This window comes from Drosophila mojavensis, unplaced genomic scaffold, assembly GCF_018153725.1.
Source record: "Drosophila mojavensis isolate 15081-1352.22 unplaced genomic scaffold, ASM1815372v1 contig_81, whole genome shotgun sequence".
Classification (NCBI taxonomy): domain Eukaryota; kingdom Metazoa; phylum Arthropoda; class Insecta; order Diptera; family Drosophilidae; genus Drosophila; species Drosophila mojavensis.
In genome coordinates, this window is record NW_025318907.1 from 5,280,999 (window position 1) to 5,295,000 (window position 14,002).

Here is a 14,002-nt window from a genome sequence, read left to right on the forward strand (position 1 = left end):
ATTTTTAAACTAATTAATGAACAAACAAACGAAAACAAAATAAAAACACTTCCAATATTGATAAAGAAAACGAAAAGTTTAGTTTATTTGCCTTAATACCTTTGCTAGTTGCAGTTAAATCGAAACGTTTAGAAATCTCGACTTTATTCCTTCTGTTTTTTTCTAATACAGTTATCTAGATTAGAGCCTAGAGAAATATATGAACAATTAAAAAGAAAGCTAAAATAAATGATAAACAAATTGTAAAACGCTATTTAATGACTTTAGTTCTTATTGGCATGCAAATAATTAAATTTAGTAATTTTTCATTAGAGCCGAAGACGATAAAAACTGAAGAAAAAACTAAAGAAAAAATTATTTAAAACAACAAAACGAAACAAATAAAAAACCATTAAGGAAATTGAAAAAATAAATAAAAATTGTTTTCAATGGGAATTTTGGGATAATAAAAAGACTCCATTTTTTTGTACACATGAATTCTCATTTATTATTTATTTATTTTTTTTTTTTCACTGCAGATTTCACAATTCATGCGCTTACACGCTATCCATCTTTAAAATTGTCTTTACGTTGGCTTTACCGATTTCGCAATATAATATATATTTATTTTATATATATATTAATTTTTATTTTTTTTATTTTTATTTTTTTTTTTTTTAAAGGTTTGTTTGTCAGATGTTGTGATTATGGAATTAAAAGAGCGATAAACACTTTTTAGTTCGCATCGTTCAGACAAATCAAGGACAAATTCACGATTCATACAAATGTGTTGAAATTCGGTTTGTGTTTTCAATTAAATTGTACACAAACTTGTTCACAGGGGCTTGATATTGAGACATGTAGAGTAGTATTTGAGAAAAGGTGGTTTACAATATATGTATATACTTTTTGTTTCGTTCTTCGATTTAATTTTTACTTTGATAGTGTCTTGAAGGAAATCATAAATAGCCTTTTAGTTATATTTGAAAAATATCGTGTGAGAGCTACAGTTGAGAGAATTTGTTCAGCAAAACTTTCATTTTATTAAATGTGTTGATTTTTGTTTTTGTTTTGAGTGTGCTTTGCCTGCGAATTGTCTAATATGTAGTAAATACTAAATGGACTTTTGTTGTATGCTTAAGCGCTTTTTTACTTTTAGTTTATTTTAGTTCAACTCTCAATCATCAATTTGTCTCCTTCAAGCGCCCCTACACCGCATTTAACAATTTCCATATATATAATTATCATTTATTATATTATTAGCACGCTTTTCCTTAACTCTGCCTCACGATCTAAACTCACATTTTCGCTTACAAAATGTTGGTTTTTTATTTTTATTTTTTTTTTCTAGTCTTTACGTTTCTTTTTCTTCTTCTTCATCGTCATTATCATCTGGTTTTTGTTTGGCTTTAAGTGTAACAAAATAAATTACGATTTAAATGAAAACCTTCAATTTTACTTTATTATATTTAATATTTATATAGCTAGAGCTAGGTCTACGCCTGTACCGTTATTTTTCATTTTTTTATTACACTTTCAACTGATTTTTTTTTATCCCTTTTTGAAGTATATAAAAAATACTATTTATTGGTTTTTATATACTTAGCATTATTATTATTATTATTATTTTTTTTTTTTTTTTGTATTTTTAGTATTTGTTGTGTATATATTTGTTTTTATAAATTTTCGTTGCGACATTTTATTGAGGAGCAATGAAGTGTATCCAAAACTACTGATATTGGTTGGCGGCAATATATATACATATAATTCTATATATGTACGCATATGAAATAAAATATATATAGGTATATATATATATATACCTGGGCAGCAGTGGATGGTCTGCAACTGAACTGAAAACGATTCTGGAATAGATCAAGAAGTGCGCGCCAACATTTGAATATGGTATATCGTCTGGTATTTGTGATAAATATGTATTTATGTAAGTAACTCTTGTCAGGTTCTGGACTTTAGGTACACAAGGTAAGTAGTTTGTCAGGTTACGATGTGGAGATATATCAAAAACTAAGGGAACACAGGCTGTCCATGGAGGAGCTATCAATGGTATACCATTCGACTGATCTTGATGCAATGCAATTTCGACCCATCCACCACAACCTCTATACAATACAATACAATAGAAAATGGAAACGATATTGTCGAAACAAAAGAGTTGGTGAATAATGTTAAACTCTATTTAGCTTGAGTACGAGAATTTCGCTTATATTTTACGCATATATAAGTTTGTTTCATTTTTGTGTTTTTTTTTTTGTTTTTTTTTTTTTTTTCGTAGGTATGTATTTGTATTTGGGGAACGCCCTTACATGCCTCGGCACAACCATAATAGATACACATATAAGTAAGTATGTAGTATAAATGTTCATCTCTCCGCGTGATATACATAATTACTATATGTACTTCTGATCTCTCTCATTCGAATGCAAATCAAACTGTTTGTGATCTCATTCTTGAGCAAAAAGTAAGTTTTAAAGTTAGATTCTAAATTGTTAGCTGTGAATGTTTGAGATATATTTGAAGCATATTTTCTTTTTCCTATCCATTTTTTGGTTTTACTTTTCATATATTTTTTATTTTCTTTTTTCGAATTAATGTGTTGCATATTTATTTTATTATAGCTTATTTTTTTCATTTAATTTTTATTTGTACACATTCTTAATTTTTTTGTTTTGTCGGATGTTAGACCTATGTAATTTACATGCTCGATTATTATGTTTGTCATTTTTTTTGCATATTCAGCATTTTTTTTTTTAGTTCCTCATACATATATAGTTACATATATCATATATGTATATATACACACACATGTATATGTATATATGTAGATGTATGCGCATATAAATGTACTTGTACATAAGCAAAACATATACATATACATATACATAATATTATCTTTCGTTATATGCATATACATATATATAGCGATATATATCTTTATGCATATATGTATATATATATATACATATATGGATGCTCTAAACACACATTGAATATGCTTACAGTTAATATACATATACATCATATAAATTAAATGTTTTTCATTAATATTTTTAGCGTCCATTGAATTTCATTTCATAAATTTTTAATTTTTTTATTTTTTTTATTTGTGTGTATTGTATAATTTTTAAATTTTTTTTTTTTTTTGTTGTTCCTTGTTTAATATAAATATGTATGCATTTTATTTTTTTTCCTTTTGTATATTTTATGTCATTGTGTATATATATTTTTATAAAAATTATATAATTTAAAGCTTGTTTGTTTCGTCTGAACTAAATGTAAAATTTGAATAATCACCTCTGCTCGGCCACGAGCTTCGACCGTTGCAATTTAACACATGCAGAAACAACATTTTTTCCAATAATATTTTCTTTTGTATTTTTTTCTCTCTTTGTTAATTATTTAAACAAATGCGAGTTGTTGCTCGCCTTTGCTTGGCCAACGCAAAACATGAAACTATTTTACAAAAATTGTTCATTAAACGCTTTATGTTTTCTTACTTTTAATCTCTTAAACAAAATATGGCGCTCAACATAAATTATGAAATAGAAAAAAAAAACAAAACATTTTTTCCTTTCTTTTTTTAAATCTTCTCGTTATTTTACGCTAATATTTTGTTGTTTTTTTTTTTTTTTTTTTTGTTTTTCAAACATACAACTGAATTTTCATAAAAATCACCCTGTAAATTGTATTTTTTTTTTTTTACTATTTGTCAATTTTTCTCAATTTTTTTTATGTGTATATATATTTTACATGCTACAGTTAGCTTAGATATAAAATACGTAAGTTCATATGCTACGACGGAAGCTTTTATTTACAGGTTAAACACAAAAATAAAATCAAGCTTAAACAATAACAAAATATTATAAAATAAAATAATATTTATATGCTCGCTGTTTGTATATGGACTACGTTGCATTTTTCATTTAGAAAATAAAATAAAAGTAGCTAAAATAAATTAATAAATGACTATATGCGTTATTACACTTTGTTGTTGTTGTTGTTGTCTGGAGTATTCATATAAAATATAAGCAAATTTGTTGTTGTTTAGGAATATTGTTTAGCATTTCAGTCATCAGCTTACAAAATTTAACTAATAATAAATATATCCAAAAAAAAAGAGTTGAATTTATAATCGCAGCAAAATCAAGATAAATACATCATATATACTTATATACAACCTCTTGCAATTGGCAAAACTAACGGCTTACAAAAACTAAGCTTAACTAAAACTAAAACTAACTTTCAACTAATTCTTATAATTTGTTTCTCTTTCTCATTTCATTTGTAATTTTGTATGTGTGTGTGTGTCTGCGTGTGGGTGTGTGCTTTGCGCATACAAATTTTTAATTTTAAATTACAATACAATTTTGTGAACTTCTCACTCGTGTGTTTGTTTCTCATTTTGTTTTCTTTAAATATTCGTTATGCGATTTTAGCTCTCAAACAAATTGTGAGTGGACCTGGGTCCCAAAAAACAAGATACGATGCAACAATTAATCGATAACTGATTTATCGAAAGCTCAAAGCCGTTGCTGCTTTTTTCATTATTTAATTATTTTTTGCTTTCTTGCCAAACACTTTGTGCCTAGATGCTTGGATTCGCCCTAACAACTGATTTCGGAATGATTGTTGTTGTCCTTGTAGCGCTCTGCGTAGCCCTGTATGGTGAAGGGCGTATCGTTTACCGTTACAACAGCCGCCGTCTCCCCATTGATGATTGCCCCATTGCCCGTGGGCAGGCTGCCATTCAGCTTGGCGCACTCCCGCTCCTGCTCGCCCTTCAGCTGCACCTGCACATTGGCATAGGACTGCTTGGCGCTGCCGTTGGCGGCACCGGCCACCGGTGCACCGCCTGCCCCGCCGTTGGCCAGGCTCTTGCTCAGAGCTGCCGGATCCAGCGTAATCCCGTCCAGCTGGGAGGCGAAAGAGAGCGGCGGCTGTATGGTCGTCGGCGTCGGCTGCGGAGTATCCAAGCTAATCAGCTTCGCCTCGTCGCTGTGCGTGGGCGAGCGCAGAATGGGCGTGGCCATGGCGGAGGCTACTGCGGACGACTGCAGATTCCGCTGCGAGTCGCCGCTGGCCATGGTGGTGATCGCGCCGGCGCTGAGCAGCGGCTGATCGCTCTTTGAGTTGGGCAAGATGAACGAGGTCTCCCAGCAGTCGCCGCCCAGGGCGCCAGCGCCCTCCAACTGCTCCGGCAGGGCGGGCTTGGGCGCGGCAGGTGAGGTAACAGCTGGCGGAGTGCAGGCGTTCTGCTGGCGCTGCGCCGTCGGCGCATAGGAGCCCGCTGCTCCGGGCGCATGGGGCGCGCCGTTGCCAGGGAGCGGCACCAGATAGTCCGGCACGGCTAGACAAAACTCTTCGCCATTCGGCGGCCGGATGACCGTCTCGTCGCGCTCGGCGGCCGTGGGACCGAGTATATTGGGCAGCGGGGCATTCATGATGCTCGCATCCTGGGTGCAAGCGGTTAGGTGCTCCAACAGGCTGGTGAAAGTGGGTCGATCCTCGGGCGTGGGATTCCAGCAGTCGGCCATGATCTTGTATATGGACACAGGGCACTCGGTGGGCGAGCCTAGGCGTCCGCCGCGCACGACCAGCTCCATGACCTGTGTATTGTGCTGGCCGGGATAGGGCGAGCGACCCAGGCTGAACACCTCCCAGAGCAATATGCCAAATGACCAGACATCCGTCTTCGAAGTGAAGATGCCATCGAGAAAGGCTTCCGGCGGCATCCACTTAATCGGCAGCATCGCCTTGCCGCCCTTGCGGTAGTAGTCCGATCTGTAGATGTCCCGGGACATGCCGAAGTCAGCTATCTTGACCACTCGACCTGGACCCTTGCTGCTCAGCAGGCAATTGCGCGCCGCGATGTCGCGGTGAATGAACCGCTTGCTCTCCATGTAGCGACAGCCCTTGGCCACGTCCAGGGCACAGAACAGCAGATCCTTCATGGTCAGCAACGAGGGCCGCTCCGGCGTGTTACGATTCTCGCGCAGAAACTTTTGCAGATCGCCGCCGGCGAGCAGCTCGAGCACAATGTAGTAGGGCTGGCGATCGAAGCAGACGCCGATTAGATGCACCATATTCGGATGATTGAACTTGGCCATGATGGCTGCCTCCTTGAGGAAGTCCTCCTCCTTCTCGCGCTTGGGATCCTCTCGTAGCGTCTTCACGGCCACAGGCATTTCCACGGCATCGCCGTCCCGATGGCGGTAGAGCGCCAGGTAGACCTCGCCGAAGGCGCCCTTGCCCAGTGCACTGAGAGGAGGAGAGAGTTGGGATTAGCTATGTAAATGGACAGGCATCAGGGTGGACTCACTTGACCAGCTGCAGGCTTTCGCGGGCCACCTGCGGCAGACTGTTGACATCGATGTGACCATTGAGTATGCCGTCGCAGCCGTAGTTGGGATTGAAGTTGTTCAGATTGGAGTCGTCGATGTTGTGGCGCAGGCGACTCAGCTGCAGGTCCTGCTCCACGAGCATCTTGTGGCGCAGCTTGGCCTGCTTTTTCCGTTGATAGCGATTGTCTAGAAGAGAAAAATGTCGAGGTTGATTAGCTGCGATTCCCTATGGGAATGCCAGCTTCGACTTACATAGCATAAAGATGAGCGCCGCAATGCAGATGAAGAGCACGGCCAGGGAGACCATCAAGATGGAGACCAGGTACTGGAAGGATGACTTGCCCGCCTCCTCCTGTCGCTCGCAGGCGGTGTTGTTGTCCCGCTTCAGGCTCCAGCCATCGGGGCATATGCAGCGCACTTTGGACCTGTACTCGTCCAAAGCAACGCAGCGATAGTCGCAGCCGCAGCCCTCAATGGCCGGAATGATAATGATGGCGCCTGAGCCGCTGCTGGCGCCCGCAAAGATCTCGCTGGCATCGCGCAGACTGCGGCTGCTGCTGATGTAGGAGCTACCGCCCTCGCCGTTCGACTCGTTGAGGTAGACGTCGCCGCCCGCGTAGCCGCCACCGCCACCACCGGTGTTGCAGCCACCGCCGCCGCCGCCGAAGCCACCCTGGCCGTGTCTGTGTACCGTGGTGCCATTGTCGGCCAGCTCGACGTAGCAGGAGTGGCCACCACGGCCGCCCTGCAGCAGTGCCGCGCCGTAGGTGGGACTCAGGGCCTGATCCTCTTTGGCGCGCCAGCCGCCGCCGGGTCCGGCGGTCTTCTTGTTCAACGGCTCGCCATGGATCTGCCCGCTCTCGGGCGCCTGCAACGGCTTTGCCTTTTGGCCGTGCTGGAAGTCCTCGTCGATGTATTGGCCAATGCCCAGGCCTCCGCCGCCGCCGGCCACCAGCAGCGGCACCGCCTCGTTCTTGGCCTGGTTGAGCAGGAAGACAAAGGAACCGCCGCCTCCACCGCCGGCGCCATTCTCAATGTAAATGTTCTTCACCATGTCCTGCTTGGAGCGGAAGCTGTACTGGCCCAGGTCCAGATCGTGCTCAGCGCCGCAGCCGGCCTCCTTGTGCGTGCCCATGGACTTGATGCAGGCATTCTCGCCCTGTTGGCCAACTAGGAAGTACAGCTCCTCGTTCTTGAGCAGCTCCAGCACTGCGACGGCCACCGCACCACGCGAGCTGCCCACGCCACCCGATCCCAGGCCACCGCTGGCGCCTTTGGCAATGATGCTGCAATGGAAACATTTGGGGTTAGGTGAGTCCGCATTGGGATTTATGTGTAACTTACGTATAGTGCCCCTCGTTGGGCACCTTCCACTTCTGCATGCCCTTGTAGGTGCTCTGATCCTCCACGACGTGCACCTCGCGCAGCACATGGCTTTGGTTCTGCTCTTTGTAGGCGACTTCACATTGCGCTTGTGTCGGTCCTATCATACCTCTCGTATCGCACGTCGTTAATTCTAAATCTGTAAGAGGCAATAAAAGTATAAAACGAGCATTAGATCAGCTAAATTAATAAAGTCAATCACATTTCCAGTCAATTGGCACTGCTGCTTCGATATTATTATATATTATCGCTTTTACACCTACATCATCACCCCCACACCCACCACTAATTCACCCACTTTTCATTGGTCATTTGAAACTGTCTCAGTAAGCATAATATTTCTTCTCATATCGACTCCACTCTTTATCTGATTTTTAGAAAATCCAAACCCAAATCCACTCTATTGCTTTGTTAATCTTTTGAAGAAAGAATCGTGATTTTCTAAACTAAATACGAATCTATATTAAAAATTTGGAGACTAGCTCTAAAGATGTAGGATATTAAACTTTATGACTAATTTTGTATAAGAACTTTAATCGATAACAAAAACTAGGCGTAGTTATCGATTTTTGAAAATGTTGTCAGGCAGACGGACAGAAGGACGGAAGTGGCTAAATCAACAAGAATACGTACATACACATACATATATTATATACTTTATGGAGTCTTCCACTCCTCCTGTCTGTTATATACATTTTAATAAAACCATTATAACCTGATATCCTGTTTTTATTAGGTTTAGGTTATAAATAATGCCTTTATATTATTTATATTGACTTTATATTGTATCTGAATCCAGATAAAATTGAATTGCATTTCGTATTTCACGCGAATAATTACATATTGAATTTAAGTTCTTTTGTTTAAGACTCCCTACTGTAATACTTTACTATTTTATATTAGCTGGCTAGCGTGATCATATATAGATAAACTCGGAGATGATTTTAAATTATTTTTCACATTTTCAATGTTATTCTTTCAGAGTGTTAAATGATAAGCAACTTATTAAACAGGTTTCCCACTTACAGTTTGTATGCTCAAAGTCGTGATGCGCCGGACTCTTTAGATTGTGCCTGACGTCCCAGTAATTGTACCCATTGAGATGTTCCTCGGGTATGTTAAGGCCAAAGCACTCGGGACTGAGCGAAAAGTCATCGACGGCCACATCCGAAAAGATGCGCATGCCCATGCGTGCCTCGAATTGCAGATAGTATCTGAAAGAAGATCAATCAAATTGAGTTTAATGGGACTTGCCAGAGAATCGAAGTCAGTTTGAACCTACTTGGCCGTAATGTTGGGCAGGACGTACTCGGCGCGCAGCCAGTCGCTGCCCTGGTTCTTGGTGCTCCACCAGAGCGTGGTGGTGATGTTCTCCTTCTCCTTCATTTCGACCACGGAGAGATTGATGCTGCCCGGATTCTTGCCGAACTGGTGTATGTAGAAGCGCACCACGCACGAGTTGCGATAGGGCGAGTCCGAGTTGCCATGCACCGAGGGCGGCGGATTGAAGGTCTTGCTGAGCATGATCGCATTGCTGGCAAAGCCGATAATGGAGCTCTTATCAGAGTTGTTGATGTGCTGGTTCATGTTGACGAGCATGTAGTAGCCGCCGGTGGTGTTCAGCAGATGCTGCTGGGTGTGGTCGCCGTCGGGGCCCGTGTCGTGGGTGGGCGAGGAGCCAGTGTGCCGTGACCAGGTCAATGTGGTCTTGCCCGAGTCCCGCCAGCCGCACCAGTCCTCCTCGAAGTCGCAGCGGCCGCCGTAGGGTATCTTGTCTGCGAGGCGATAGGAGATAAGAGAGCTTGAACTATTGCACCCGCCTGGCGATAATGGTTGAATGGGCTAATGGCCCGTGAACTACTCACCACATGACTGCAGCTCGTCCTCGGCGTCGTCGCAGTCGCGCGTAATGTCGCAGATGCGCGGCAGGGGTATGCAGACGGGCACCTTGTTCATCATGCACTTGACCTGGGAGGTGCTGCACTTCTCCGACTTGGTGCCCTCTGGGAAGCAGTTGACCATGCGCAGATTGTCCAGCGCCACATGCGCCTTCTGGCCCGGCTTCAGCTCGGGCACAACCTCGAACTTGATGCGAAAGTCGCGCGAAATGCGACCCAGCCGGAACAGCTTGTGCGTCCACTGGCGGAAGTTGTCGCCCTGTATCTCGGCGGGCACCCAGCTGCTCTCCTGCGGATGCAGCGGCTCCACAACCACCCGCGACAGTCCATGGCTCATGTCGCTCTGGTGCATGTAGACCTCCAGGAAGCAGCGCTCCAGCGTGGTGCTAAACGAAGGCGAGGTCAGGTTCAGCTGGCGAGTGCTCGGCAGCACCCGGGCGTACAGGAAGTGGCCATTGGCATCGTCTATGCTGTCGGCCACTGGACCCGGCATCAGGCCAGTCAAGTTCTTCTTGGCCAGCTCCGTGCCGCTGATCACCTGGAAGCCATCGGGCAGGTTCTCGGTCCACTCCCAGGCACAGGGCGTCTCGAAGTTGCACTTGACGCCCAGCAAATCCTCGATTTCCGTCGAGGGCGTGGACTCCGTGTGTGGAGCATAGGTGTTCTGCATGTGGGGGAGGAGAGGGATGTTAAATTGGACTCAACTATCAGGAGTTGACGTTGCCCTGCGTAACTCACCGGCTTGGGTGCTGTGTCTCGTATGCGTTCCTTGATCTGCTGTATGGGGTCGATCTGATCCATATCGCCGTCGGGGTCGCCATCCATGTTGCCATCGGTGACACTGCGCACCGGCTCGTCCGCCTGGTTGAAGCTCTTCTTGAGCTTGAGCAGCTCGCTGATGGAGTTCTTACGCGGATACGTGCGCATCGGCTGGCTGTCCATGCCCGCATACAACGGCGGAACTCGTGTGGAATAGGGTCCAGCAGTCATGGCGGCTGCTCCGCTGACTCCGCCGGGGGGCTGGCGCAGTCGCTCCCCATAGCGATCGGCGGAGCCCACGCCGCCCAGGCCATCGATCTTGCCAATGGACGAGGTGGCCGAGTAGGAGGCGTAGCCGGTGCTCTTGCCGCTGATACCGCCGCCGGGTCCGCCCACCGACGGCTTCATCAGCTCCTTGCGCAGCGACTCTATGCCTCGCTGCCCATTGCCGCGCTCGGGGCGTGGCAGCCCGCCGGCGCCCACATGCGACAGATTCTGGCGGCGACGCGTATCGCGCCGGCTGCCGGGCGGAGGACGCGAGCCAAAGGTGCCCGCACTGGCCTCACCCTCGTAGTCGTCATAGACATGGACGGGCTGGGCCAGGCCCGGCAGCGTCGGCAGCGGCAACGGCTGCGGCTGCTCGTGCAGTCGGCCGTTGCGCAGCTGCTTGCCCGAGCCCAGGTAGTTGTTGTTATTGTTGTAGTTGTTGTAGCTGTTGCTCTGGTGCTGCGACATGGGCAGCGAGTTGAAGGTGTGATTCAGCAGCGGACGCTGCGCCCACGCCGACGGCCCGCCCAGCAGCAGCAGCAGCCATAGCAGGCTGACCACCAGTGGGCGTGGCATGCCACTCGCGTTGCGTGTGAGTGTGTGAGTGTGTGTGCGTGTGTGAATGATAGCTGTCAATATATAAATAGGTGTGTGTATGTTTTAGGTGCTACTGTTGTTGTTGTTGTTGTTGTTGCTGACAAAGTCCAGTGGCTGCTCCTTTAAGCTTCGATCTGATGTCTTTTTAGCTCTTGTGGCACTTGGGCAATGAATTTGCTGACCGCTGGGCGGGCACACGAGTCGCGCATTTAAAGTTCTTCAGATGCAGGCAGCACATTGCTCAAATGTTTGTGTTTATATGTGTGTGGGTGTGTGGGGGTGTGGGGGTGTCTGTGTATGTATGTGTGTTTATGTGTGGGTGTGTGTAAAGTTGCTTTGTTAGCTCTGCTGTTGTTGCTTTTGCTTTTGTGGTTTGGCAATCTGCAAAGAGAAAGAGAGCGATAGAAACAGATATAGAGAGGGACCGATATATATATATAGAGAGAGAGTGTGTAATATGCAAATTAATAACGCTTCATGACTTTTGACTTTTAATGCGCGCACAGATACCGTTACAAATGCCCACGTAATGGCATTTCCATACGCCCAATTGGAACATCCTGAAAGCTTCCCCTCCTCAATTGTTGACACTAATTAAAGTCTGTGAAAGCACTACGCTTGATCGATTGCTAAAGAGTTCAATTGGAAATGAAATTTCAGTAATAAATGCCTCAAGATAAAAGAATGAAGAGATGGAGAGGCTAATCCATTGAATTTATACGAAATTTAACACAAGGAAATTCATAGTTACTTTTATTACGATTTCAGAGTGTATCAAGTAAAAGACTTATTTTAATTGGAATTTAGTGCAACAATAATTACTAATAATAAAATACATTAATATAGTAATAAATCTAGTAGTTTTAGGAATTTGTGTGAATTCAAAAAATATATAAAATGTTATCACTCGATAGTTATCTAGCGAGTCCTATGGCATCTTCCGTTAAGTCAATTTATATTTTTAAAGCATTAATAAAGTGAAATCCATTTCTGTGTTCCGAATTTTAAGACGGTTCATAGGTAGTCCTACTTGGGACAGAAAAGAGGACATACATGTAGCACATTGTAAGTAACATTAAATTACTTCCATTCGACAAAATAATCAAAACAATAAACACAATAAACAATTCAAGCTCTATTTTAATAAATAGAGTGCCATCGTTTTAGCCTTGATTTACTAATCTAATTATTAATATAGGCAGTTGTCTGTGCTTAATTCATAAGTTAATCTTAATTTTAGGGTAGTTCTAGTCTTCAATAAATAAGAAAATAATTGATAACTATTTATGTTATTTTTCTGCCATTTAACCTTCTCATCTTCCATTATCACTACATAGTTCTTCATTTTAGTTGTATTATTTGATTTGAGGCTTTTAAAAGAGATATTTGTACTGGTGCAATTTTCATCGGTAAGACTCAAGCTCAATTTACTTTTGCCTTTAAAATGCTTATGGGTTAGAAATTTCCAAGCCCTTGCCCTAGTTCTTAATAATACCTTTAAGAACCTTTCTACAGAATAGTTTACATAATATTTATTTATATTCCAATACTAAATTGTCTATATATATTAAATTTCAGTGCTGCTCTAACTACATCTCTTCTTATGCTCCCTCGCTGAACACAGCAATTCAATTGATGAACTACAAATCGCCTAGAGTATCGCCCACGGCGATAAGCCCACACCCAGCTCTTTCGCTTACCCCTGGATTGTGCATCGAATAACATCAAATAACATCAAATATCCAGAAACTGTCAACTGCCAAATGCACTTTGAGCCCAGCCGCCAGGCATTGAACAATTTTTGCACAATAGAACACGAAAAATGCAATAAAGGCCCTGAAAGGAAGCCATCCCCCCGCACCTTCAGCCGCCCCCTTGACTGTCCTGGCTCATGGTCAGAGTAGAAAATCGATGATTCGTTTTGTTTGACATTTGTCGAGGACCGTTTTCAATTTGTCTCTAACAATTGTGCAAGCTGCCTGAATTGTTAATGGTGCCTAAAAACAACCGAAAATGGGTCAATGATAGAGGCGCCCTAATTGCTCGACAGGTGATTTTGTGGTGCACCTTTATTTAGCTATAAATACCGCTAGTATTTAGTCAATGGGTTTTCAATAAGCCCGTTTATTTGTGGGATTTGTTCTGCAACTAATTGTGTTATATTATATTCGGCACAGTTCCGGGAAATATCAACAATTATTTCAGTTCTTGGAATAATTTGTGGTTCCTAAAATTATTATATATTATGCACCTTTGCGTCTTACAAGAATTGCAGTATGAAAATTATCCCACGAAGAAGATTGAAAATATTGATCTATGTAAATTAAATTAAACTAATAAATTGAGTAAACTTAATTTTGCCGTAGTCGTAATCTTAAGGGGATTACTCTGCTTCATATATTTATAGCTGATGACCTGAATAACTTTTTGTATGCAATATTTTTATTTACTTATTTATTTAATTACTATTAACATTATTGTTATTATTTTTTGTTTTTAAATATTTTATTTTATGAATTCAAAAAGTAAATGATTAAATGATAAACATATGAATAAGAAGATTCTAGTAAATGTTGAATACAGAAGTTTTTCTACACAATTATAATCTAACAGAAATATGTATAAATTTACAATAAACATTATATATATATATATATATATATATTTTATAAAAATATATACTGCATTTTGCAATTGTAAATTTTAAAAATATGCATTCATTTACAATATCAATTTCATATATAAACCATGCGTATTTAA

At 42.2% G+C, this 14,002-nt stretch overlaps 1 protein-coding gene and 1 long non-coding RNA gene across 2 annotated transcripts; one reads left to right on the plus strand and one right to left on the minus strand.

The window, feature by feature from the left end:
- Window positions 1-3,781: 3,781 nt before the first annotated feature.
- On the minus strand, window positions 3,782-11,244 carry LOC6580792 (ALK tyrosine kinase receptor). The gene is made up of 8 exons (XM_002006559.4): window positions 10,358-11,244; window positions 9,587-10,283; window positions 9,004-9,496; window positions 8,748-8,935; window positions 7,683-7,860; window positions 6,591-7,624; window positions 6,317-6,524; window positions 3,782-6,255 (listed from the first exon to the last, which is right to left on the minus strand). Exons 1-8 carry the CDS (start codon window positions 11,219-11,221, stop codon window positions 4,602-4,604), a joined length of 5,316 nt encoding a protein of 1,771 aa, XP_002006595.2. The 5' UTR covers window positions 11,222-11,244; the 3' UTR covers window positions 3,782-4,601.
- An 848-nt stretch (window positions 11,245-12,092) lies between these two features.
- On the plus strand, window positions 12,093-13,597 carry LOC122757769. Its single transcript, XR_006357917.1, has 2 exons — window positions 12,093-12,307; window positions 12,867-13,597. It is a non-coding gene; the product is annotated as an uncharacterized LOC122757769 (long non-coding RNA).
- Window positions 13,598-14,002: the final 405 nt, after the last annotated feature.

What these genes read in the sequence shown, in the direction of transcription:
- LOC6580792 (XM_002006559.4), bottom strand. Translation starts at nt 11,221, where the DNA reads ATGCCACGCCCACTGGTGGTCAGCCTGCTATGGCTGCTGCTGCTGCTG. An exon ending in GGACGAGCTGCAGTCATGTG is followed by an intron (nt 9,497 to 9,586) that starts GTGAGTAGTTCA and finishes ATCGCCTCGCAG; the next exon opens with ACAAGATACCCTACGGCGGC. An exon ending in CTGCCCAACATTACGGCCAA is followed by an intron (nt 8,936 to 9,003) that starts GTAGGTTCAAAC and finishes ATCTTCTTTCAG; the next exon opens with ATACTATCTGCAATTCGAGG.